Source organism: Musa acuminata, chromosome BXJ2-8, assembly GCF_036884655.1.
Source record: "Musa acuminata AAA Group cultivar baxijiao chromosome BXJ2-8, Cavendish_Baxijiao_AAA, whole genome shotgun sequence".
NCBI lineage: Eukaryota > Viridiplantae > Streptophyta > Magnoliopsida > Zingiberales > Musaceae > Musa > Musa acuminata.
The window spans coordinates 9,155,502-9,181,429 of record NC_088345.1 but is presented as its reverse complement, the minus strand read 5'-3'; the positions used below and the strand labels follow the sequence as shown (position 1 = coordinate 9,181,429).

Sequence of the window (25,928 nt, the reverse complement as noted above, 5' to 3'; positions counted from 1 at the left end):
TCAGCTCGAAGTCTTCTCTCCTCGTCGCAGGAACGGTCGGGTTCGAATTGACAGCGCCACAGTTGCTCGATCGATTCGCTATTGCCTTCAAACGGGTCGCTTTGGCACGTAGCCAATGAGGTTGCGAGTATTGTGTTGGTCGTAGAAGGCCCTATTGGATGGCTCTGATTCTGTTCAGGAGAAGCTTTTTGTTGTCTTGGCCGGAGCGATAAGAAGTGATAGTGGAAGCCATTTACACCACAAGGTGGACGGAACTGTACCACGTCGATCTCTGGGTGAAGACGGATGAGTCTGGATCGTTAGGTTAGGGGCAGCTCAACGTGTGAGGCTGTACCACAGTTTCCCCACACACGAAAGCTATGAGGAGTGGCATCTCTGTAGCCATGGTACATGCATGGACCATGGACCAAATAGTTATTAACTTGTATCATTGTATAAGCTTCTATATATATATATATATATATATATATAGTTTTGTATGGTGCCACGAAATTAAATTAGCACTACAACTTAGGTGAGTTGAGTTAAGCTTTTAACACAAACCCAACTTCGAGTTGGGTTTTGCCCAACTCAAATCAAGGTTGGACTAATGGTTGATTGAGATAAGTTCCGAGGTTGTATATTTGTATGTATTTTATCTGGTAACATTCACATCGTAAAGTAGTTTTTTATGATTAATTAGCCTAATGTTTTTTTTATACTGTTTATTTTATAATGATTAAAAAAACTATAATATAATTTGGGCATTTTTGAAAAAAGCTTTTAGTTTTCAAAAAATCCAACTCTATCGTTCTTTCATAATAGATGATTTTACCCTTAGCTATGCCCTATCGATCATCGCTTCTATCTTCATCTTTGGTTGCCTCTGCATGTATGTAGGTCCGTAGTTGCCTCCACCTCACTATTCCCACACCCACCATTTGTCATCCTAACCTTGCCATCCCTGTCGTCACCTTGGCGGACAATTGAAGGCGATGACGAGGGCGCACGGGCCCCTCACCCTCTGCTCGTCACCTCCATCATCCCCATTGTTAATTTGGCAAAGAGGACCGTTAGCGAGGATAATGGTACAACAGGAGTAGACGCAATAAGAGGCGGATGAGAGGGGGTCATGCATGGAGACGATCAAAGGCCCCCACACAAAGTTAACTAGGGTCAATGGTGATAATGGATGAGGCGGAGGCAATGCATAAAATCATCTTTTAGGAAATAATGAATATAATTTCTCAAAACTAAGAGCTTTTATAAACTTTAATCTTAAAATGCTCTCAAAATCATAGATTAAAATGGGTTTGATTTATGACTTGGAGATTCTTTATTGTATTTATCGCATAATTATTAACATCGACCATCTTGTTTAGTTTGAATACTCGAGCGTCAATAAGCACATAATAGTGATTTCACTCGTCTATGTTTCAAAAAGCTTTGACGGACAAACAAATTTGAAACGACAGATCAAACACTGGAGATTACGCAGATTCACATTCACAAAACTCCCAAATGCCCAGAAAGTGTAATGACTAATGAGAAAGATTCTCACGGTAATCAGCTGCATAGATAGAACATTATACTGTGGTCACAGAATGGAAGCATAAAAGAAGAAATATTTATATAGGTGCATAGATTAAAAATCTCTGTTTCCAGATTGAAGGACAGCATTGAGACACTGAGAAACCCGGTGGAAGTCTAGGCAGGTCAATTTACCAATCACAGTTGCTAATCAACAATATGATCTCGACGATGAATTAAGATAGTCGGAACCAACTATCTTAAAAGGCGAACGATAAATAGTGGACCGGGACAACTCAATCTCATGTGAGCATACATGTACACATTTATGCATCAAGGTGTACTAAAACATGAATGAGTCAGATATATAGGTCAGAAACAGCGGAAACCAATGGTGAAGAAAACGTAGATCTTGGAATTCGACTGATGTGCACCACCAACTTGTAGCAGTTAGCAGGGATGGTGAATGCTGATGCTCCCTTTTGAAACTCTGCATGTAAATTTATAGATAGTCATCATGGTACGGTTCGTTAAAAGATCGACTGCTCTCCCATGTTGCTCTTCCGAAGATGAGAGACGCGATAGTGAAAGTGTTGGATTTGGGAATAGCACAGACCTTCTTGTACAAGTCAATACCGCCTGGTCCTGTGGTCACGCCTGCTCAAGCTTCCTTCTTCCATTGGGTTGTATCTGCCTGATGATTGACTGGCAGATGAATCCCGGTCTAGTTTGCATTCCTGAGCAGGTGATGAGAAAGGGTCAGCTGGTGCAACAAGTATACACATAATGACCGTATGCATTAGCCTTTGAGTATGGATAAGATTGACGTACTTCACGGACTAGCAAGTCATCCATTTCGAGCATATGGATCACATGCCCCATTTTAGGCCGTTTATGCGCGTCAGGGTCGACACATCGGATGGCCACCAGAAGAGCCCTTTTGAATGCTTTTGGAGATGGCTTCTTGGGCATCCTTGGATCCACCACTTCCTCGGACTTTCTATCCCCAACCATGGTCTTTAACCAGTCAACCAAATTCACCTGAAAAAGATGACATTATTCATTATATATAGCATAGTTATTTCAAAGATGTTGAACTTCTTTTTCTATCAACATAAGAAAATTTCATTGAGAAATCATGTTCTGTGGGAGAAAGGAAACCTCTCCAGGACGTCTTGTGTAATCGACGGGTGCCCTTCCTGATATAATTTCCATGATAAGGACTCCAAAGCTATAGATATCACTCCTCTCATTCAGCATGCCAGTGCTAGCATATTCTGGTGCCACATAGCTGCAATTAACAACTAACTTAAGAGTCACAACGATCTTCTATGCAAGACAACAGGCTTCAGTATAGAAAAATGCTCAAACTCACCCAAAAGTCCCCATAACACGGGTCGTCACATAACTCCTTTCAGAGCATAGGAGTTTCGCAAGCCCAAAATCTGAGACTTTAGGATTCCAGTGTTGATCAAGTAGAATGTTACTAGCTTTGACATCACGGTGAACAACCTTTGGTTCAAGCCCCTCATGAAGATAGGCCAAGCTGTGACAATCATTACCAAATTTAGATCTTTAGTTGTACCATCTCATCGATAAAAGTAGACATGTTATGTTCCTAATAGCATCGAAGAAAATTAGCATTTGTAAGAAATCAGTGCATTTTATAATGCGAAAAAAAAAAACCGCAGCCATTTTTTCTACCGAACTTGTTTATGGCCATCAATAATTTTTGTCAGGGAAGGGGTTATGCTTGGTATCAACTGGTTCCTTCTATCCTTGTTTTGCTGGAAATAGGACCCGGAAAAGGGCAGGACACCTGAATAAATGGATTATAACAACACAATTCTAATAGATTTGGACTAAGAATAAGAAATCAGATAAAATAGCTTGCAAGAACTTGAACATGTCCAACAAGTCAGATGTCTAAAAATCAAGGATCTTCACCACTAATTGAATAGGCCTAGATGGTTGCCATGTTACTCTATAAATGTTTTAAGTGCAGTTAAACTAAAATTGAATTATCAGATCTGAATTCCGGAAGTGCCTTCAGTCAGAAAATTACAAAAACTATTTCTAGATCTGGATTCCATAAATGCCTTCAGATCTGACAATGTCATGATCAGATTGCCAGTTTGATGCTCATTTGAGTGGTAAGCTACAAACAGGAGTGTAAAATATTCCAAAAACTATTTCTAGGGCTGAATTCCATAAATGCCTTCAGATCTGACAATGTCATGATCAGATTGTGAGATTGATTCTTCACTTGGGTGATTCTTATGCTTACATCAACAAGATATTATTTCTTAAACACTTCAATAAAAGCTCCTTTCACAGAGTAGCAAGATCAATACATTTTCCATGATACAAATTGTATACTTCCTGTAAAGAATCCAATGAAACAAGACAAGAAGTTGCTAACCACCTACTCCATATGAGAGAGAGAGAGAGAGAGAGAGAGAGAGAGAGAGAGAGAGAGGATGGGAAAACATACCCTTTTGCAGTTCCAAGAATTATGTTCATCCTGATATTCCAAGTCAGAGGACTGACTTCTCCAACATTTCCATGAAGCCACTGTTCCAGATTACCATTGTCTACATACTCATAAACAAGCATCCTAGCCAAAACAAAAGTATGTAGATTAGCATATCATTCCTTACGCATCCTACCCTATGCATTTAGCTGAATCGCAGCAAGAAACTTCACAGTCAATCAATACACTGACTGGAGTACCTATATGCCCCCTCAGCGCAGTAACCAAGCAATCTAACTAGATTCTTGTGCCGGGCACGCCCAATTGCCTCAACTTCGACTTTAAATTCCCTCTCTGCTTGGCCCCTGATTAAAAAAGATTAAAGAAGGAGAAAACATGAGTAGAGTTTTCTTGTAATTATTTTAATATACTTACAATACAGATCATGATCAAATGCTCTCGGCTCACAGGTGAAGCTACAATCTAAGCAACATTTTTTCAAGAAGAATCAAATCCGCAAGTGAATTGGAAGCACACTCCGATCTTCTACTGAGTGCCGACCAAGAAAGTAGATTAAACATCTAAAACACAAACAATTTTAGGATGGAATCACAGCATGAAAGTAAAAGAAGTGCAAATTTCATCATGATGCAATCTATGACTCGAGCAATTGACCGATCTATCATTTGGGAATCGAGCACGCACCTATTGTTGAGCAAGTTCTTCACGGCGACCGTGGTGTTGTCCGCCAAAACTCCGCGGTACACGATACCGTACCCACCCTCCCCGATCACGTTCTCCTCAGCCAGCCCACCCGTGGCCTCCTCCAGCTCCCGCAGCGTGTACCAGTGCCCCCACCCCAGATGCGACACCTCCGGCGGGCCCCCGCCGCCCACATTGGACGAGGGCGTGCCACTGGTCTCCCCGCTGGCGGTCCCCATCGTGGACGAGGACGGCGGTGCCAACGGGTAACGCGGGTGGCTGTTGTGCTTGTGGTGGTCGGCACTGCCGATGTGGATCCGCACATCATCGGCGGCGGCGGTGTCAGCGGTGGCCGATTGTTGATGGCGGATCTCGGGGATGTCCTTGGAAACCGGTGGGGAGGGGTCCTGGAGATGGATCTTGAGGGACTTCTGCGGCTTCTTGCTCGGGGAGGAGGAAAGGGTGCGGCGGCGGCGGCGGCGGCAGGCGAGGCAGAGGGATAGGAGGAAAAGGACGAGGACGAAAGCGGCGCCGACGCAGATTCCAATCACCACCCACAACCTGAGTCCGAAGAAGGACGTCTTCTTCGACAACTCGCTGTTGAAGAATCGCCCACGCCAAAACGACATCTTTCTCTCTCTCTCTCTTCCTCGAACAAGTCGCTACAATCTAATATATATATATATATATATATATATATATATATATATATGTATAGAATGTCCGTCTCTCGGTAAAAGAATCAGAACGAATTGAGGAACAGAAGAGGACGAGCAGGAAATGAGTGCGAATAGAGAGAGAGAGAGAGGGAGAGAGAGGTGATTGATGTTATTACAGTACAGAAGACTATTAATAAGTGGGTTGATGAAGGGGATAATCGAGTCTTGTGAGAGCGGAGAGAGAGAGAAACAGCTCGGCCGGCCATTGCCACCGAGAAGAGGATGTGGCACACGTGACGGCGGAAGCGCAGTAAGAGAGCGAATGACATGTGTCAAAAAAGGTTTACGACTATATCGGTGTTTTATGTAACGGCTACCAGAAAACGTTTTTGGAATCGATGTGTTTCTAACGAGAGATACTGTTTTCAAGTATAACATACGATATTAAACGAATTGCCCTAAAACTTAGATTATGTAACGCTTTCGATTGCACATTGAGTGTGATCAACAATAGAAGATGTACAAAATTCTGGTGCTGACATTAATGCTTCCAAATATAAACAATTCGAAAAATGTGTATGTACGAGTGTATTCATGTTATAAACTATACTCAGGCATCTGCTCATTGAAGGGGAAAATTGCTGCAGATCTGCGAAATCTGGAATGAGAGGATCGAGGATTCTCCTTTCTTACTAGGTTACCAGTGATCTTGCAGTTCTTGACTGATTAGAATAAAGTGCTCTCCCAACAGTTGGTTTGATGCTGCAGGAGGAAGGGAAGTATCGAAGGAAAGATACTCCTGTCCAGCTTTGTAGTTAAAGAGTATTGAGAAGGAAGAATCTGGTCAAGCTCACTGGATAGTGTCGCTGCCTCTGCTGCTGCTGACTTCTCTGTTACTTTGTCGTGGAAGTTCTCTCTTTTTAGATTGCTTATTTTGTGACTTTGGGATTTGTATGTTATAATATCATATATATATATATATATATATATATATATATATATATTAGATATAAAATATAAATATGAAATTATAGGTATAAAGTATAATTTCATGTTTATATTTTGAGAGTTTGGGATTTGGATCTAATAAGTATTTTAGATATATAAAATAGTCATTGGAAAGTCCACACCAAAGATGGATGGACTCGGTCAGTCCTGCAAACAGTTGTCACGCGTGTTTCGGGTCACTGCACCATTTGAAATCCTTGGCGTTCTGCATCCCGTTTCAAAGACGTCTTCCACAAGACCACCATGTGACTTCAAAAGTAGGTTCGTCACCGATGGAATTCACGGAGCTGCCAAGAGTGCGATGCACGCCATAGCAACGATCTGGAAGGCAGCACTGCACACTCTAACCTCCCCTGTTTCTCCACATTCAAAGAAGAGAAAGCTGAAGACATGAATGATTCGTCTCTTTATTTCTCCTTCAATCAACTCGATGGTTGTGAAGATTATGCTTTGGCTTGGAATTGGAACCACCGGTGCCATTCTTTTATTCGTCACTATTGGGAAGTAATAGAGTCTGGGTCATCAAAACACGTCAAGGACGACGACGACCGATCAAAGGCTTCTCGAATCACGCTCCATTAACCAGTAGGCAAATGTTCTAGTATCCATTTGCGTCAGCCACCAATTGGACTCCACCTGGAGGACCATGTAACCTGTTCAACCTCTGCTTCATGAATAAAAGGGCAGGCACCATAGACGCACCTCAAGGAAAGAAAGAGCAGTTGATCGCAGATCTCCTCCTCGCTTTGTTCTGCCAACTCTCCTGTAAGCCATGTTAAAGGTCAGTTCAGTGGCTGCACCCCCAGCCTCCAAGACCCTCTGGTTTCCAGGCACCAGAATGGAAGGCTTTGCAGTGGTTCCTCCATCTAAGAGAACGGCAGAGATAGCCAAGAGCCGGGAAGAGCTCCTCCGTCTCTTGCATGATCTCCCGGAGTGCGAGTACGAGCTCTCCCTCACCGATCTCATCGAGAAAGGACCGGTCGCTGCTGATTCAACCACTGCAGAGAGTAGCCCGTCCTTGGAGGAAGGCAAATCGGATCAGGCATCATTGGCGAAGAAGAGGAAGCAGGACATGAACAGGAGCAACAAGCGTAGTTTTCGCAGCCATAGCGATGGTGTGCTTTTGAGGTTTTACGTGCCGGCTTCCTTGACGCGAAGCCTTACCACGCCACGGACGAGCCGCGGACGTCGGTGCAAATCCACAAACGAAAGCAACGAGAGGTAATCTAATCATTGTGAAATCTAGTAATTTTGGATCCTTAAACGAAGTTAATAGGAAGTGAAAGATATCAATCTTTTGAGTAACTCAATGAAGTGTTTGTTCTGATTGTTGCAGAGATGGAGAAGTAATCCCATTCGGATGTTGGTCGGCTTTATGGAATAGGAGGGGGAAGTCGAGCAGGAAGGCGCTGGAAAGAATGAACTGAACACGAGTCGGTGCTGATGGAATAATGTCAATGCTTCGCCTTATAAATTTATGGATTAGATATTAAGACGCTATACTCGATTAACGTGAAATAACGAATGTACATAAATAGTTCCACAGCCCAACCTGCCTCTTAGTTGGGCCATCAACTCATCCGTCTGCTGCTCATTCATTTATTTAATTATCAATTTTGTTTTCTCATCTTGTGGGTAATTTCGTATGTTTTCATGTATTAATGATGGAAGAAGCAATAAGCATCTGTTGTCTTGTCGTGTGTCATGTGGACTACAGTAATTTTCCAGGGAAGGGTAGATGATTATCCATACAATCGGCTGCAAAAGCTGAAAATAACATTCTACTGACCAGATTTATGATCGTATTTGATTCCGCCGTTGATGCAAGAAAGGTAGTAGATGCATCGACGGAGGAAGAGTTGTCAGCACCGAGTTCAGACCCATCACGTTCATGAGACGTACGTCGCAGGAAAGACCCATTGGCCCATTAACGAAGGAACCTTTCGATGCTTCCACTGGAAACCGGTTGCATTGATGTGTGGTAGGTGAACTGATCGCGAGAGCTCACTTACATTTGCCCGAGGGAGCAAACCGTAGCGAAGCTTAGCATCCCTTCCACAGCTCCATGCTTCCAGCTCGCATTTGCACTCTAAAAGTCCATCAGGAAGCGTGAAATCACAAGGCAGCACCTAAAAGTCAACTAAACCTACGTCGTGCAGATAAGCGTCGCCACCAGAGCATTGGCGTGTTGAAGGGTCGATTGAAACTAGTGCCGTTCTGTGGAGACCAAGATGTTGAATTCGTTTGTCCTGTCTGCTAAGGAGTTGTGTCTTCTATTTTATGTAAACTAATCTCTGAATTTTATGAGCAAAACCAAAGATCGAATGAGATTTTAGGTAACTCGAGAGGTAATGGGGACTGGAAATCGAGTTTAAAGACGTCATATAACGCATAAAGATAAGGGAAGAGGAGTTGTACAGATGGATGGATGTAGCTTTTGGTTGTGGCTCTGCTTCTGCATCTCAGAAATGCCGGCGAGGTGGAAGCCCGGAGTAGCCATGGCGGAGAAGATCGGGGGTCTGCTCGTACCCGGAGAACACGTCGTCCCATATCTCGGCGAACGCACGGAGGATGGTGCGATGGTGCCGCTGGGAATTGAGCGCAAGAAAACGGCGGAGCAGCTCCCTCAACTCCGCACCATCCACGATTTCCTTCTCGACGATCATATGCAGCATCGACCGCCGAAACTCCCCGAGCGGGTCCTCCGTCTCCTTCACCACGATGCTGTCCTCCAGTCCTTGCCCTCCTTGGCCGCTGCTCCACCGATTCCCCTTCTTCTCATCTCTTTTGCCATCGATGGACAGGGGAGCGTGGCTCCCGCAAGCGATCACGCTCTGCTCCAATTCGTTGAGTTGGCGTAGAAGCTCCGAAAAGCTCGGCGTGCTCGTGGATCTCTCCATCTTCACCTCCACATCCTCCTCCTCGTAGAAAGACGAGGATCCGGAGGTGAGGGTGATGGTATCCGCAGAAGAGAATTCCGCGACCCTGCGCGCCGGTGGCAGAGTCGACGTAGACTTGCTGCCGAAGCTGCCTGACACCGAGACCGATTTGGAGTCGGTACAGCCACAGCCAAGGGACAAAAATGAGCTGCTTCTCCTCTTCCGCGCACCGGTGCTCATCCTGCCCCTCTTCCTCTTCAAGCCCTCTATCAAAGCTGGTATCTGCCCAGCTGCCTTGTGGACTAAATTATCTCGCATCGCATCCACCTCTTATGGTCCCTCGCCCGACATGGACTGGCAATCGAGGGGTTAGATTTGGTTTACGCAGCACATGTACATGCTGGAATTAGGTCAAGTTGGTGGGAGACGATGGTTACCTGCAGCTATATATAATTCTTCTGCCTCGGAGATCGATTCAGCCACCATTTCAGGCTCGAGAATTTAGTCCACTTGCTTGCTGGGAGACTACTGTGGAAGGGATCAAAGTCAGCATTGAGTGCAGACAAAAGATAGACCGTAGAGGAATCTTTTAGCCTCTGACAGCTAGGGCATGATCAAGGTGATGGGCATGTAGCAACGCCCGAAGATGAAGAAGATGCCTGCTTCGGGGATTAGAAGAACGAAGAACCAGAAGGTCTTCCCTATTTTAAGTTTTGCTTGCAGTGATGAGATCCGACGCCAATGGTGGAAGTATTGACTCAGGTGGCTTGTCATTAATGAGCCCACGGAAAGAGTCATAGACAAGGATGTCTATATAGTCGAGTATGCTGTGTCCATCCGCAAGCAACATTACTAGCCTCACTTGCTCTCTCTCTCTTACGTAACTGTTAGAAATGAAAGGTCCGAACAAGACTTCTCAGTTTTAAAGCCTTTCTCACATAATGCCTTTTTTTCATTTAATTTTCTAATATATATTTTTAAATAACAAGCTCGTATGTATATATATTAAGATCGATAAGTATTTAAGATTCCTAAAATTAATATTTTATGAGGATAAAAAGTCTTGATATAAGAAAATGTCTTGTGGAAATAATAAAAGTACAGATAATTAGGATTTGATTTTTTTATCCTGAGTTTCTCTATGTGGTGTGTAAAAATAATAAAAAATATATAAATTTTTCAAGATTTGCTTGAGAGAATGTGCAGAAAAATTTATGTTCGAGTGAAGAAAACTAAAGTGTTTTATAATTGATCTCATTTTTATCATTTAATTTTCTAATATATATTTTTAAATAACAAGCTCGTATGTATATATATTAGGATCGATAAGTATTTAAGATTCCTAAAATCAATATTTTATGAGAAAAAAAGTCTTGATATAAGAAAGAGCCTCGTGGGAAAAAAAAGTTCACATAATTAGGGTTTGATTCTTTTATCGTAAGTTTCTCCGTATGATGTCTAAAAATAATAAAAAAAATACATAAATTTTTTAAGATTTTCTTGAGAGAATGTACAGAAAAATTTATATTCGAGTGAAGAAAACTAAAGGGTTTTATAATCGATCTCATTTTATTTCATCTTATTAAATTTATGAGAACCACATATATTTTTTGGTATGTTATTGATTTAGATCTTTGTATTTTTTTGTTGTTGAAGTTAATAAAATCTTTTCTCCCTTTCCCATGAAGTCTTTGATCCTTGCTTACCCTATAAGAACTCGAAAAGCCTGAACCAACTCGTCCGATCTAACTCGAATCGTAAGGCGAGTTAACCTCGAGCCCTTCTAGTTCTGGGCCCTCATTAAACGAAATATCTTCCTTAGGGTTTTGTATGAACCGTGTAAATAATTAACAATACCCTAAACTCTAGCATGACTAATGCCATCATAGCAACTCTCTTCCAGAGATGCAATTATTGCATGGCCTCCTCTGGTCATAAGAATCTACGTTATATCTCATTTCATTCAAAGGTAGCACCTACTCGTTGAAAAGCCATCCCCTTTCGATTGTTGTGGCACAAACAAACACATATCGAGTATCTAGTGATCCAAAAGCTTAACGTCTTATCGATGTTGCTCTTGCATTCATTCCCTCCCGTCTTCTCAGTCCTCTCGCAAACAACAAGCGCAGTGAGATCCCTCTCGTCTAACACTATTTTCACACGTTTTACATCTGTTTTTCCTGAAGCTTAAATATGAAGATAATAATAAGATTGAAATATAATCGGGTAAACAAAAATGTTGTGGGATTTGGTTCTCAGGACGGGGGCCCACCATGATTCAAAACCATGTGCGGGTCTTAATACCTACCGCAGCGGTCAGGCCCGTAGCGGGCACGCGAGGGACAAAAGGGTAGTCGCGACCTTCGTGGGCGAAGGCCTCCCTCTTGTTTCATGTTTTCAAGCTAAATTAATAGGAACGACCAACGAAGACGAGACTAGAGTTAGACATCCAACATATGATTTGGTCGGGGTTACCGAAGACTTATGGGCCAGCAGTATTACTTAGCTTTATGCAATCCCTTTTGTCCTCATTTTTCACTGTTTATTTTAGGTGTCCTTTTCTTTTTTTTATAAAATATCCTCGTCTTTTTCATAAGACACCCATATCGAATTTGGATCAATCCATAATAGGATGGATCAATTTAATTTTTTTATTATTATTAGGAAAAAATATAGTTGAGTGCCACTTACACGAAAACTAAGATTGAGAGATGTTTCTCAACCCAATCCTTTTGATGCTCAATTTGATAGCCTATAAATGTGGACGAGAATAACCAAAATAAATCCTCTTTTTTTTATGTTAAAGACGAGTTTTTATATATGATCGTAAATAGTGTAATGGAAGCTTGCGATTCTCTTTCTCATCATGAATGGTAAGAAGAAAGCTTGTAATTTTCTTTCTCATCGTAAATAATAATAACAAGAAGAAATCTTACAATTATCTTTCTTAAATGGTAAGAAAGAAGCTTAGCCTTCTTTTCCTCTTTTGGTGTTAGACATGTGATTAGTCAAAAATATTTTCTTATCATTTTACTAGTCGCAAGCTTCCTTCTCATCATTTATGGCAAAAAAAAATAATTGTAAACTTTCTTCGTTCAAGTATAAAAGCTCGCTTTTAATATAGAGAAAGATGATACTTCTTTTGACTATTCTCGTCTCTAGTAATCTCTCTTCACCTTAATTTTTATACAAATGACACTCAAATAGCTCAATAGTCTCATGTGGGAGACATCTCAAACAATCCTATAAGTCTAGACCACATCGTCAATGACATTTACCCCTAATAATTATAGAACTTATAAAGATTTTCATAACATTGGGATCGACATAGAAGAAGCCTTCCTATTTATTTGTTCTTATTTCTAAATCAATAAGAATATTTAAAATGTTATTATTTTATATGAGTTGGTTTCTATTAGGTTTTGAGTTTAATAGTTTTACTTATAATATTTTTTAATAGACTTACTAAAGGGGTCAAAAATACTATAAGTTAGTTATTCTTATTCCCAAACTAATAAAGGTAATTATTTGAAAACTTATTTTTTAATATAATTTTTTTTTAATATATTTATAATGTTTAATTGATTGAGGTGACAAAAACACTATAAGCCTATTAAAAAATATTGTAACTAATAGCGTTGGGATGAAGAAACTGTGCTAAGCCATATCAGAAGTACTTTGATGATTATGAAAAGATAGGAACGCCTTTGGAAAATTTGAAAAGGCTACCTCTTGCGAAATAAAAAAAAAAAACCAAAAAAAAATATTTTTTGAAAAATCATCCATCCAAGTTAATACACATAAAGAAGTAAAATGTGGACTTATTGCTGTTGGTGTTATTAGTTATTGGAAAAGATGAGGGAACGTATGATGATGACCAACCGAACCTCCCATGTTTCGTCAGTTCATCTAATATTCTGTATAGTATCATCCCGAATATTTTGTTCCCGCGCCTCCTCACAAGATGTGGAAGCATTCAGCTAATATTCTGTATAATTATTTCATCAAATCAATAAGATGTCTCTTTGGGGTCATATGATGTGTGACATAATGTGGCATGCTGTGGATTGTATAATGATGATGAGCTTTGTCGACGCCCCTCTCAGCAGAAGGAATTATTTACATTTTTCGTCCCGATTCTAATGATTAAGATCGAATCGTTATGAAATAGGGAGTTATTCTATAAGATAGTTATGTTGAATCATCGATCATTATTCAATTTCGAAGACGATGTGCATCGAACCGTTGAATATTATGATTATCATATAATGATACATTAAGATGAGGGAACACATCATCTCATTGTGACACTAAATCGATGTCACAATGAGATAGTGTCATGGTCGTCCCATTAGATCCACAATATATTTAATTGGATGTAACGTATCATACCATCGGGTTATTCATATATCATCTTTATTTATCATGTTATTGATAAACTCTTTACTAATCCAGATATATTTTGTCACAAAGAGTTCTCTCATCCAGATATATATTGAAGGACATATTTTGTCACCTATCGATGGTTGTACCAATGCACACATCCATCAAGCATAGCTTATGTGAGGGATTAGAGGTTTGTCTCAAATCAGGCTCGACAGAAGGGGACATCAAAATGGACTCAATATCTCATCATAAAGATACCTTGAAAGGTTAGTAAATAAGATATAAACGCTCTTTATTATAGATAAGAGATTATATTTTGTTCACTCCAAGATGAAAAAGACCGATGAAATTGAGAATGACTTAGATTGTATATGTATGTCATAATTACTCAAATTAAATTGAAAAACAATTGGATTCGATGGAACCTCGAATCACTTGGTCATCGGTCAAATCGATATATCAACCAATTAAACAGTCGGTTTAATAAGTGTTTTATAATGTATAAAATAATTTAAAATACATATAGCATCAAATAAATAAATAAATAAAATTTAAGTAATATTAAATATAAAAAGGTTGGTCAAGAAAAAGAAAACCAATTAAAGGAAAATGAGTGGGCTAGAGGAAAAGCTTATCCGAGGAAGAGGAGTTATCGATTCAGAAAGGTGATCGAAGCGAGCTAAATGAATAGAGGAAAAACAAGAATCGAGATGAGAAGAAATGTTAGAAAGAGCGGCAATGGAGAATGAGGAACACAAGAAAGAGAGAGAGAGAGAGAGAGAGAGAGTTTAAAAAGAACAAAAAAAAAAAAATAGTAGAGGGACGAAGAGGAGGGGACAATAGGATAATCATCCTTGATTTTAAGTTAATATAAATCTATTTAAAGGGTACTTAAGTAAACATAACTATAATACAAATCTGACATAATTTTAATTGATATGATTGGTTTATTCGAATTATTAAAAACTATGAATCATTGGATTTACTTTAAATCTTATTCAATGCGTTCGTACGGCTAAAAAGAACAACGATGGTGGTAGGTCAAAAGGGCATGACTATGGTGCTACCGTGATCGTGATTCTAGAATCGATGATTTTAGTTCTCTTGGAAATAATTGTTATCGACCGTCGGGCTAAGTGTGTGAGTGTTCAATCATTTGGGCTACCCAATGCGTGGTTAAAGTCTTATTTGATCGCTTTTTTTTTCTTTTAAAATTATTGAATTATATGCAAAATCTTATATTTTAGTTTATGAATCATCAGTTTTAGAATTGATAATTTTGATTTCTCAAACCTAGGAATCAGAATTGAATCATTCCTAGTCGGTTTTGGTTGGAATTGATGTAATTCGATTCCAATTTTGATCGATTTAATTTTGGCTTGAATCGAACAGAATTATACGGTGGTACATCGGGGTGTACCTTCTCCGTCACGCTGCAAAGCCCAATCCGGCGTATAAACGGAGGCCCTTTTTGCTGCAGCGAACGGGATGGGTCGTAATGCAACGCCCTCCTATCGTCTCAATGTCAAAGTTGAGTTGCTGCTTCAAACAAATCCTTCTATGTACCCTCCCGAGCAATGAAGTGGATGCAAAAGGTTGTGTCAATAGCACTTTTCCTTACCTCGTCTCACTTAAGACCGAAGGCATCCCTAATCCAATGCAAAAGATTGTATGCTCGAGGAATGCTAGAGTTTACTTGGTATATGTCGAGGATAGATTCGACGAGACTTGTCTCGATAGTCTATGATTCCATCGATCTATTAGCAACGTTCGAAAGATTAGTTAATCGTGTTCTGTCGTCTTGTTCTCGTACTCGAATCCTCGTATATTAATCAACAATCCCCTCTAATGTTTTAATCGAAAGGCATTGATTCATATGGTTGCTCGAGCTTTATGAGCTCGGGATAAAAGGAAAAATGAAGAAAGATTCTTAGTAAAATAATTATAAATTATTTGTCTCTTTTTATCTCCTCTGAGAATTACTCCTTCTAATTTGATGGTAGCGAACGATAATGATATTGGAGGCCGCGGGAGGTTAGTGTAGATAAGAAGTGTGATGATAAAAGATGATGATCGTTCTGCATTTGTCGACATCGATAATATGCTTAGCAATCCTTTGGTCGCTCGATAACTACATCGACATCGATGAAGATACAGAATGATCCTCACATCTTGTCGGCATTTTTCTCATTCATAATAGTTACTCGCGGCTTTCAGTAGCTTCGTTGTTTGTCACCATCGACATCATTCGTCACCATCAACTAAAATTTTAAAATTATCTTTTTAATATTTATTTTTATATTTCTATTAGTAAAATCAATGATGTTAGGATATATTAATCTATATATTTTATGATCGAAATACTAAAGATAATTAATTATTAAAAAATATATAATTAATCTTAATTTAATTATCAATTTGCTTGTATCCATAAGAGTTATAGTACCAAGAGAATGATATCGATGTTAGCAAATCGAAGTGGACATGCATCGATGTTTAATTACTACTACACATTCTTTCCTCTAATCTTTATAGGTGTCACTTTAATTAATTATTTTCTTTGATGGCAGCTTTTGTATTGAAAAGAGCAAATTGAAGGAAAATTTTGTTGAATTTTGTCTCGAATTATTAAATGCAATCTGACAGAATCGGTGAACTTTGACAATGATATTTAAATATGGAGTCTACATCGATTGCTGAATTGATGAGAGAGAAACTCCAAAGGTTTCCAATCCTTGTGTGGCTCGGTTTTCTCAACTAAAAAGAAGATCGAGTCCCTCTTATCCATGGAATAGGCCACACCTCTCTGCTCTCTCCTCGTCTCTCCCCCTCTCGTTACAGTGCGCTGTTGCGTGTGGGAGGGGAACTACGCGATGGTGAGAACGCAGAGGTAGTGGACGAATTGAGGCACAGCTCCCGATATGGACATCGGCTAAACTAAAGCAGCCATCGCAGGAGACGACGACCTTTTGTCATAAAACTTGATATGGAATATTTAAGGAAAACAGACAATTTTAATTTTTTTTAGATTTCATTATTCTATTTTTATTTGTTAAGAGTTTATGTATAACAATGTTATACTTTTGTATATAGCGGAGAATTACCTTTTGCCATTTCGTTGAGGTAACATAAACATGAACTAATTGGTGAGGTAACACGATAATATTTAGTTGGTTATTCATTGAAATAAGTTAAAAAAAAATCAAATTTCCTAAGATGTTTTGGTGCATGATGCTTCTTTATCTTATACTAACTATTTTTTTCTATTAGTTATTTTTTTTATGCTTACTTGATTTTATTAGCGTGAAACACGTTCGACGATATTTCATAGGAGTATTCTTACCGGATCATATCTTGAGGTTGATTTCTCGACTTCAAGTATGAAAAACAATCTTAGGAGAGTATGTAATGTACTTTTAGATTCTCTATAAATTTTATCTTTCAATTTATTATATTACTTTGTTATTTTTATTTAAATCCACAGTATTATTCTAACAAAACTAGTATGGTCGAATTAATCCACTCAATAATATAAAAGCACCCAAACGCCTATGCTCATCGTGGAATCAAGTAATAAGAGGTGTATGTATACTCCTTGATGAACACTCCAAGCCTCTTCCTACCATACCACAGGGACGGATGGAATTGAATGAAGGGTCTCCATTTGGCCAATCCTACCGTACTACCTATCGAACTTGATGTTTCTTGGGATACCCCACACCAAATCTTGATAACAGTGCTTGTTCGCATGTGATAATGGGTTAGTGTACATCCATTTTTATCAGTGTGGAAGGAAACGCTTCGTTCCGAATCAATTACGTGTTCCCCAAGCATAAAAGTATGATACTAAGTGGTCATCAAACACTCGTTTCGAAGTTGGATTCCACCTCGGAATACTTTTTTGGGTCCAAAACGGCTTGTGCCTTTTTAGCGGTCAAGATTGGCAGACGAGACCACCTGAAAAGGTTAGCAATGTTGTGGTGGTGTAAGTTTAAATATAACACCCCTATATTGACTTCAACTCATTTAATTTTCGAGAGAGAGTTGTTATTTGCATGATTTGTTTTATCGATCTTTATCGATATATTGATTGATCATCGATACAATATATATCGATGTATTTGAGTGGTGTCAGAATCTCTAAGATATTTGATATATTTAATGTACAAAATATATTAAGGTCTAGTAAACTATAATAATCGATGAAAAATTACTTTGATGTTTTTAGGAATATATGATGTCGATGACGTCCGATCCTTTTGCTTTATCTTTTTTTGAATAATTGAGTGATATGAAAGTGTTGATCGGGGACATCAAATTAGAATACACTAGGAATGAGAGAATTGAAGGAGTTTAGTTCTCTCAATTTTAACGATCGGGGACATCCAATGATCGTAGAACAATGAAAGTTATTAGAAGAAAGTTTTAATTTAAATATTATGAGGAAATAGTAAGACTGAATGATATCGATAGTTCTATCTGTTGCAGGATCCATAGTTACTAGTTATAATATCTTATGCTTAGCTCATTACAATCAGGTGAGATTTTCAAAGAAATCTTATAAATTATATAATCTTTGAGGTATAATATATGTATAAATATAAATAATATTATATTTATTTAAAATCGATAAATTGATCAAGATTAACATATATACATAGATTCGATAAAAGAAATTTAATTTTGTTCAATTATGGATCAATCTAATATATGTCATCCGATTCTCTATTTCAATTCCTATTTTATTCTGTTTCCTTTTCAATCTTTTCTCACGTATAACTCTACAATTTTATTAAAATTTTTATTTTTTTGAACACGTTATAGAAGAAATGTTTCTCGTTCTTTTTTTTATAGAGAATATGAAGTCGTCTCTCTCTCTCTCTCTCTGACCTATACAACCAACTCCATTCACACAATGCTCAACGATATCGAGTGAGACGTGCGAGACCATCTCACTTTGGACAAAGGGGAAATCTTAATATTCCGACAATCGAGCATATTACCGAGCATTTATGCGTGTTTTTGTAAGCCATGAAAGCCTTTTAGTGATACGCATTTAATTATACCTATTCATTACCTCCAATATAAAGATCGCCTGCAATACAGAAGGGTGAACGAGTGATGGTCGAAGCTAATTGGGTGCATGACGAAGAACAAAACAACAAAAACAAATAGATTTATAGAATAAACAAGATTTTTCCAAGTGGGATTCTTCTTCTTCTTCGACTCTTAAAATAAAAGATACGAAAAGAAAGAAAAATTGTCACCATCGTTGAAGAATAAGATGACAAATAAGGTGACAGCGTGCAGCCGCTTTCCCCTTTGTAGTTCCCTCGGTCATGTTGCTGCTCTCTTTTCTGTAGAAGACCAGACTTCTTGGATCCGCATCGCCGAGTACTTCCACCCCTCGCAGCCTCTCCTTCTCTTCGTCGTTCGTCTGGGCTGTGGCTGCTCGAAGAGATGAAGGTGTTTTCTTTTTTTTCTTTTCCGTTTTCGGTGCATTCTTCGTTCCTTCCTCCTAAACGGCTCTCTGGTTTCGTTGCATTCTGCCATGCTATTCCCGTTGGCCTCTTGTAGATTCTCTGGAGTTGTGCGCTACAATCATCCCTTCTATTCTTGTAGAAAGATTCTGATCGAATAGATCTTGTTCTTTTTCTTTGTCGCTAGAGATCTTTAATCTGACCACCGTAGCCTGATTGGTTATTTCTCTCGTAAGTGCAGGATTTATGTCTCTGTCACTCTCTGGTTTTTTATCATTCGTGTATCGCTTGCAGAAAATTGTTTTGAAATTGGATTTACATGATGACAAAGAGAAACGGAAGGCCATGAAGACCGTCTCTTCCCTTCAGGGTATGCTATCTTCCTCTTCTTTTGGTTTTTGTAGCTCGATCCCCATCAGGTCAGGGTGCATTGATGCTTAGATTGACTGCTTTCCTCTATACTGTGCTGAGCAGGGATCGATTCCATAGCCATGGATATGAAAGAGAGGAAAATGACGGTGGTCGGATCCGTCGATCCCGTGGATGTGGTGAGCAAACTGAGAAAATTCTGGCATACCGGTATCGTCTCGGTCGGGCCTGCAAAGGAGGAGAAGAAGGAAGAGCCCAAGAAGGAGCAAGCGAAGAAGGAGGAGCCCAAGAAGGAAGAAGCCAAGAAGGAGGAGAAGAAAGAGGAGGCCAAGAAGGAGGAGAAGAAGGAGCCCCATGAGCAAATGATAGCGGACCAAGTCAATGCATACAAGAACTACAACCCTCACACGACCACACACTATTACTACTCGCAGAGCGCAGAAGAGAATCCAAATTCTTGCAGCATCCTGTGATGGATTTCCCTCGACGAGTCCGTGGAATCATTGGTTGAGTCTGGTAAGCAGCTGGCTTACAGCAAGGGTGTAAGATAATTAGAGATTTGGCCCTGTACATGTGGAGCTATGTGGCGATGATGTGCAGACAAGTGATCGGTTTTGAGCTCCTTGGCATTTCGTGTTCGGATCTCTCATAAAATTTTGACATTGTTTCTCCTATTTATGTGTCTGAAGAGGTTCTAAGACTTCATTTACTGATCTCAATGGCATGCCTTCGTTTCATATCTTAGCGTATGGCAGGGTGGGGATTGACTTCGAGAGATGAACATGAATCAGATCTTGGATTGAAGCCCAGGCTGATAGCAATCATCATCGTAAGCATTAATAACCCTAAGCATTATCATCATCATCATCATCTGACAGTAACACCTCGACATGTCATACGTTGGGCATGCAAAGGTTTCCTCTGTTTTGCCGAAGACCTACAGGCACGCATGTGGTCTCTTCCTTCTACTGTCTTTTGTCCTGAGGTGGTGGTAAGAAATGATTCACTTGGGCACTGGTAAATGAGCTCCCCGCAGCAACAGGTCGCTGTCATCTCCTATTTGGGGAGATGACTCGGAAGCTGTACCTCGACTGAGCCATCTCATGTGCGCAGCTCGGAGACAACGACAAGGAACTCCAACCTCGTCTCGGGCACTGAAAACCTTCAGATTTTGTCGTGTAAGCGTAGCATCAGTTTGGATCGTTGGATCAGAGGAATTCTGCTAGCTAGAAATCATGGAAACCATGAACCCAGCACTGAAAAGTCACGTACGCAGTGTTGGATCTAACGTGAATCTCAAGATCATCGGACCAGATGGACAGCTCCACTGAGCGGTATCACGTGGTGCCCAGCCACACTGTCTTCATCAAGCAGCCTCATCGTCAGGACCCCGACTTGGATTCCGAAGGTGCAAAGCTAGCTAGTTTCTCGAACTTGGCGTAACTCCATGGATCGTTCCAACAAGCTTGACCTTCTGGTCTACGCTAATGACTGTAACGATGACACATTACTGCAAGATGGAGTTGTAGCTTTGCAGGCGCGCCATGGAACTAAGCTATTTCCCCCTGCCATAAGGAGTCGTGAAATCGATCCCTGGTTGGCTCATGATCGCTCTGTAGCCAATTCAATTCAATAGAAGGATACATCAAGTTGTCTGATACGATGAAAATAATAGAAGATAAGAATAATTATTGAAGATCGAAAGCAAGAGCGAAGCTTTACTTTTCTTAACTGCATTGGTCGCTGACCGAAGGGAAGAACGAAATTTCGCTTTTCTCACTACTCTGATACCATGAAAATAATAAAAGATAAGAACAATTATTGAAGAACCTTTATTGAAGAAGTGAAAAAGCTTAAATACATTAACATGTCCCTCTCATATTTATGAGGAAGGATTTCCCTCAACAGAATATAGAGGATTTTTCTTAACAGAATAGAGATATTTACTTATATAGTTAGGAAAATCTTATCTTCTATCATGGTACACATGTGGGGTAAGTTTAGAATCTATCAAGGTCCACTTTCAACGTAGACTCATCCGATGGTAAAGTCGCTATAGGATTCAGATGATTCGACAGGACAATAAAAAAGGTTAGAGAGTTCTCCTGACAGCAAATGGGAGTCCCTTACTTCTGCACTATATATATATATAAAAGAATCATCCTAAAATATCTATAAAAGAATAAATTAAATTAATTATTGATTCTTGAAAAAATCTTATGAAAAAAAAAGTACTTAAACCTGAGTAATGACATATAAAATTTTTAAAGTTATAAAATTTTTTTGAGTAAAATATAAAAAAATTTATCTTGTCCTATGTGTGATAGCTCTATCGCTTCCTTGCTCAACAAGTTTTATATGTGATGTGATCTGTCTCCTACGTGATGGACCAAAGGTAAGCACCCCTCTCAGGGTCGAAAGCTCGCAGCCAAGTAGGACAAGGTTCCCACCAGCGGAGCATTGATGTAGGTCGTCGGCTCCGACTGCGAATAGTCTTCCCGGTCGTCGGCGAACTTGTCGTTCTCGTCTGGCCCTCCGACCACGGCGCCCGTCAATTCGTTAGGGTTAGGTTTATCATCGTAGTAGAACTGGAAGCCCTCGTCGCAGCCGATGGCTTCTGCGTTCAACCGGAAACTGGGGATCGATGAGCCGCGGTGGTGGATCCGCTGCGGGAACTCGTCGCCGTACCCGACCATGTACGACATCCTGCTCGGGTTATCTCCCAAGATGTAATCCACCTGATGCAAGCAGCAGAACTCAGCTCCTCAGGTGTGGAGTACGTTCATCAGCTCAAGGCGTGCACTCGATACCTGTCTCTTCACCAGTTTCCTTAGTCTCAAAGAGGTGACGATCGCATCACCGCACTTCATGGTTTGGCTGGAGGTCTTGAGGTACTTGGCGTAGGTGGAAAGCAGGAAAGTGGTGGATGTCACGTACTGCATGTTGCTTCCGTTCAACATGTACAGAAGCCCGCCCGGTGTGTAGTTGACAATCACCGACGGGGATTTCGGTAGCACATTGCACACGAACCTCTCTGCTTGCTCGCGGAACCCCGACGCTGCTTCGTTCTCGTCCACCACGGATTCCTGCAGAGAGTTTAATTTATATATATTTTTTTAAAAAAATCTGATTAGTTCAGATATATTTTTCATATGTAATGAGTTGTCATGTTATAATAAATAAAAAAATCAGATCGAAGATCATGATTGAATATTCATCTCTATAAATATGAGAATTTATAAAAAATATTAATATTATTATTTTTTCAGAATTATTATCTTTTTCGAAATGATTTATCATATTTTTTATTTGATACGATCATGTTTATTTATTTTTATAATTTTTTAATTCTTATATTTGGGTTTACTAAAAAAAATTGTAATAGATAATGAATTAATAAATTGAGTTCTTTATTCCTGAGAGCTAATGAATCAATAAATTGTAATGGATAATGATAAAATATATTTTATTCTCTTTCTATTTCTTTATTATCAACAAAGAAATCTCTGCTACTATTGTTTTCCTATCTTGACAAAGCTCAAAAGGTTTAGCAGATGAGTGATGTACTCGAGCAAGAAGCACTGCTGCACCAGGAATCTTGCTGTCCCAGCTGAACGTCTCTGAATTGTAGTTGATGCCGAGAGACTGAGCGAATCTCAGGTAGGAAGAGTTGCGGGTGGCCTTGTACAGCCATGCAGCTCCCCAGAGAAGCTCATCCTAAACATTTACTATTCCATCAGTGTCTCTTCCACCTAAATCTGATGAGAAGTAAAAGCTTACTTGAAACCCAGAGTAGGAGCAGTAGAAGGGGCAGACGACGGACGAGAGGGAGTCGCTGTAGTTTCCTCGGTACTGATCAGCGAACGCGAAGGCCTTCTTCGCAGTCAGTAGCAGCTTCTTCGAGTACCCCACGTCGACGTGCTTGAAGACGAGGGAGGCGGCCGCTAGCGCCGCTGCTGTCTCGGCTGCAACTTCGGAGCCAGGGGTGGAAGGAGTCACCTTGAACACCGACCGCGGGGTGCTCATGTCCTCCGGCCGCTCCCAGCAGTCATGGTCGGCTTTTGGGTCACCGACCTGCCATGGATTCATTGCGCCGGATTGAGTCTGGTGGTACAGAACGAGCTTAAGATGCGTGACAGGTTGGAGGTGCAGACTTGAACGTAGAGAGCGGAAGGAAGGGGGGCGGAGGCCTTGAGGAGGTAGTCGGTGCCCCAGCGGACTGCTTCTCGAGCATGATTTAGTTCCTTGGGCATCCACCTCCCAAATTCCAGCACGCTCCATGCAAGCATGGTGGTGGTGAAGGCCATGGGGAGGCCAAACTTGACGTTGTCTCCGGCGTCATAGTAGCCCCCTGTCAAGTCCACCTGAGAAAAAAAAAAAATATATATATATAGAGAGAGAGAGAGAGAGAGAGAGAGAGGTTAATTCACTGAAACGAGGAGGTGATAAGTATGACGACATCCGTGCAGTGCCGTGGTGACTGGTGAAGGCCAAATCCTACGTTTTCTGCGTAGCCGTCGGTGAGGCCGGAGTTTGCTCGCCAGGTCAAGGACTGGTCCGGTGGGAGCTTACCGGACCGCTGGCCCTGGAAGAAGAGAAGCGACTTGGACAGCGCGTCGTGGTAGTCGGGATCGCCGGAGACTCCGCCGGAAGCTAACGCGATGAGAATGGCAAGAGCCACGATCTTCTCCACCTCCATCTTTGCTCTGCTATGGTGGTGAGATTGGGGATGGTACTGTGCCTTTTAGGAGTTAGACATGGGAGGAGATGTTAGAGGCAGTTACTTGTGTGTGAAGGTCAGCTATTTGAGGGAAGGAAAAGCTAAAAAAAAACTAGAGAAAGGAGAAGAAGTAGAAGAGGTCCCAATTGATGGGTTATTTATGGAGTGACCAAATGTGGAGAGAAGTTAGAAGTTTTGAAGCCAATGGATCAATGAACATTGTTGTTGTTATTATTGTTATTGTTATTATTATTATTATTATTATTATTATTATTATTATTATTATTATTATAAAAATGCCAAATCAAAAATTGGAGATGAGAAAAATCTGATTCGTATGCATCTTAACTTAAGCAATAAAAATATTGAAGTATGGTAAGTCAAAGATCACTCATTTAGTTGAGGAAGTCACTTGAGTGATCATTCTTGTGGGTCACGTTGTTGACAAATCGAACTATGAGTCTACTTACAAGTTAGCTTGAGATTGATTGAGCTTCAACAGGGTTATTGATGATTGAATTTGGAAGAGAAGATGAGGGGAAAGAAAGATAGGGGAGTCGCTCCAAGTCGTCCAACTCCTAATAGGAGAAGAATTTAGCCTCCTATCACTTATATCTTATATGAGAAAGAATTTAATTTATTAAATTATTCTTTGAAGATGCATTATAATGTTTTAGTCTTTTTTATATGTTATATGAAGAAAAAACTTAATTAACTAATTCATTCTTGGACGATGCATTTTGATATTCTAGTCTTTTTATAAGCGTAAGCACATGAAAAAAACAAGTAAAACATAGAAATAAAAAATTATAATTATATCAAATTAAATATATGATCTGTTCTATCCTCTAAAAATAATATTATTGGCTTACTTGAAGAAAAAATTTTCCTTCTTGATGATATTCCTAATCAAGATATTTCGTAGAAATGAATAGTTAATATTTTAAAATCTTTAATTAAGATCAAATTTGATTTTTTTTTCTTTTTTTTTTATCTCCTATTGATTTTGGTACATGACAACTTATTACATATCTAAAATATTTCTAAATTATTTAAATTTATTAAATAATAAATAAATTAAATTAATTAAATATGACTACTTACATATTATCCCCTATAGTTAGACCTTTTTAATATCACAAAATCTAGATTTTAAAAAAATTATATTGGAATCCCTATAATTATGAAAGTATAACATCTATCTCTATTCACCTTAGCGTCGTCAGTTTCACCGATGAAAACACAAAAATAATGGTCAAAAAGATGATTTCAACATCCCAATTATGTTTCAGTAATGGTGGACAACCGTCGCTAGGAGCTGTGAGTGATTATTGTAGATGAGAAGAGAGAACGATGATGAGAAATGAGGTAAAATGAGAGGAGAAAAAGAACAACACAAATGTCGAGTTGCCCTTTAGCCACTCTGCATTTGTGTTGACGCCCGACACAATTACCGAGCAACACTAACACAGATGCAGAGCGACGAAAGGGCAACAATCTTCTACGAGCTAGACACGGCCTTCCTTTGTTGGGTCTACGATGCATTTGTCCATGGTGCCAACTTCTTTATGGTTTGCCATGTTTGCTAGGTCACTTGTGCTGCTTACCACTCCCTTACACTTGCTGTTGCATCTTCGATGCAGGTCCATTGTGGGTCTGCTCACTTTGCACTTCTTGTGATCTTGATCCTACTACCTCTCCTTTGTACTCCGTAGCCTCGTCATCCTTTATCTCTTTCCTCTC

At 39.8% G+C, this 25,928-nt stretch overlaps 5 protein-coding genes and 1 long non-coding RNA gene across 8 annotated transcripts; 2 read left to right on the top strand and 4 right to left on the bottom strand.

Moving 5' to 3' along the window:
• Positions 1–1,584: 1,584 nt before the first annotated feature.
• On the bottom strand, positions 1,585–5,365 carry LOC135619098 (probable serine/threonine-protein kinase At1g01540). The gene is made up of 8 exons (XM_065120739.1): positions 4,688–5,365; positions 4,243–4,347; positions 4,004–4,126; positions 2,885–3,055; positions 2,671–2,800; positions 2,341–2,550; positions 2,126–2,246; positions 1,585–1,999 (listed from the first exon to the last, which is right to left on the bottom strand). The coding sequence occupies exons 1-7, from the start codon at positions 5,311–5,313 to the stop codon at positions 2,139–2,141; spliced, it is 1,473 nt and encodes a 490-aa protein (XP_064976811.1). The 5' UTR covers positions 5,314–5,365; the 3' UTR covers positions 1,585–1,999; positions 2,126–2,138.
• A 1,373-nt stretch (positions 5,366–6,738) lies between these two features.
• LOC135619097 (uncharacterized) lies at positions 6,739–7,181 on the bottom strand. Its single transcript, XR_010489311.1, has 2 exons — positions 7,054–7,181; positions 6,739–6,987 (listed from the first exon to the last, which is right to left on the bottom strand). It is a non-coding gene; the product is annotated as an uncharacterized LOC135619097 (long non-coding RNA).
• LOC103993188 (uncharacterized) lies at positions 6,973–7,978 on the top strand. Its single transcript, XM_009413156.3, has 2 exons — positions 6,973–7,572; positions 7,688–7,978. The coding sequence occupies exons 1-2, from the start codon at positions 7,124–7,126 to the stop codon at positions 7,776–7,778; spliced, it is 540 nt and encodes a 179-aa protein (XP_009411431.2). The 5' UTR covers positions 6,973–7,123; the 3' UTR covers positions 7,779–7,978.
• Positions 7,979–8,089: 111 nt separating this feature from the next.
• LOC103993189 (transcription repressor OFP7) lies at positions 8,090–10,076 on the bottom strand. 2 transcript variants are annotated; one of them, XM_065120738.1, is made up of 3 exons: positions 9,668–10,076; positions 8,770–9,584; positions 8,090–8,645 (listed from the first exon to the last, which is right to left on the bottom strand). In XM_065120738.1, the coding sequence occupies exon 2, from the start codon at positions 9,546–9,548 to the stop codon at positions 8,814–8,816; it is 735 nt and encodes a 244-aa protein (XP_064976810.1). In that variant the 5' UTR covers positions 9,549–9,584; positions 9,668–10,076; the 3' UTR covers positions 8,090–8,645; positions 8,770–8,813. The 2 variants fall into 2 exon arrangements, with proteins under 2 accessions (XP_064976810.1, XP_018685368.2); XM_018829823.2 differs by lacking the exon at positions 8,090–8,645 and having other exon boundaries at positions 8,706–9,584; positions 9,668–10,074.
• Positions 10,077–18,949: 8,873 nt separating this feature from the next.
• Positions 18,950–20,139, top strand: LOC103993190 (heavy metal-associated isoprenylated plant protein 39). 2 transcript variants are annotated; one of them, XM_065119037.1, is made up of 3 exons: positions 18,950–19,082; positions 19,391–19,466; positions 19,571–20,139. In XM_065119037.1, exons 1-3 carry the CDS (start codon positions 19,077–19,079, stop codon positions 19,936–19,938), a joined length of 450 nt encoding a protein of 149 aa, XP_064975109.1. In that variant the 5' UTR covers positions 18,950–19,076; the 3' UTR covers positions 19,939–20,139. The 2 variants fall into 2 exon arrangements, with proteins under 2 accessions (XP_064975109.1, XP_009411434.2); XM_009413159.3 differs by having other exon boundaries at positions 18,954–19,082; positions 19,338–19,466.
• Positions 20,140–21,857: 1,718 nt separating this feature from the next.
• LOC135618406 (endoglucanase 3-like) lies at positions 21,858–24,260 on the bottom strand. The gene is made up of 6 exons (XM_065119292.1): positions 23,967–24,260; positions 23,620–23,829; positions 23,246–23,539; positions 23,033–23,182; positions 22,276–22,551; positions 21,858–22,203 (listed from the first exon to the last, which is right to left on the bottom strand). The coding sequence occupies exons 1-6, from the start codon at positions 24,162–24,164 to the stop codon at positions 21,874–21,876; spliced, it is 1,458 nt and encodes a 485-aa protein (XP_064975364.1). The 5' UTR covers positions 24,165–24,260; the 3' UTR covers positions 21,858–21,873.
• Between the last annotated feature and the right edge of the window lie 1,668 nt (positions 24,261–25,928).

Bases quoted from the DNA above. Each gene is read 5' to 3' on its own strand.
- LOC135619098 (XM_065120739.1), bottom strand. From the start codon at position 5,313: ATGTCGTTTTGGCGTGGGCGATTCTTCAACAGCGAGTTGTCGAAGAAG. The intron at 3,056-4,003 runs GTATGTTTTCCC...TGATTGTCACAG, and splicing joins ATTCTTGGAACTGCAAAAGG to CTTGGCCTATCTTCATGAGG. The intron at 2,551-2,670 runs GTTTCCTTTCTC...CATCTTTTTCAG, and splicing joins ACACAAGACGTCCTGGAGAG to GTGAATTTGGTTGACTGGTT.
- LOC103993188 (XM_009413156.3), top strand. From the start codon at position 7,124: ATGTTAAAGGTCAGTTCAGTGGCTGCACCCCCAGCCTCCAAGACCCTC. The intron at 7,573-7,687 runs GTAATCTAATCA...TGATTGTTGCAG, and splicing joins ACAAACGAAAGCAACGAGAG to AGATGGAGAAGTAATCCCAT.
- LOC103993189 (XM_065120738.1), bottom strand. From the start codon at position 9,548: ATGCGAGATAATTTAGTCCACAAGGCAGCTGGGCAGATACCAGCTTTG.
- LOC103993190 (XM_009413159.3), top strand. From the start codon at position 19,343: ATGTCTCTGTCACTCTCTGGTTTTTTATCATTCGTGTATCGCTTGCAG. The intron at 19,467-19,570 runs GTATGCTATCTT...TGTGCTGAGCAG, and splicing joins GACCGTCTCTTCCCTTCAGG to GGATCGATTCCATAGCCATG.
- LOC135618406 (XM_065119292.1), bottom strand. From the start codon at position 24,164: ATGGAGGTGGAGAAGATCGTGGCTCTTGCCATTCTCATCGCGTTAGCT. The intron at 23,183-23,245 runs GTAAGCTTTTAC...GTAAATGTTTAG, and splicing joins GCTCCTACTCTGGGTTTCAA to GATGAGCTTCTCTGGGGAGC. The intron at 22,552-23,032 runs GTACATCACTCA...AACTCTCTGCAG, and splicing joins CAGCAGTGCTTCTTGCTCGA to GAATCCGTGGTGGACGAGAA.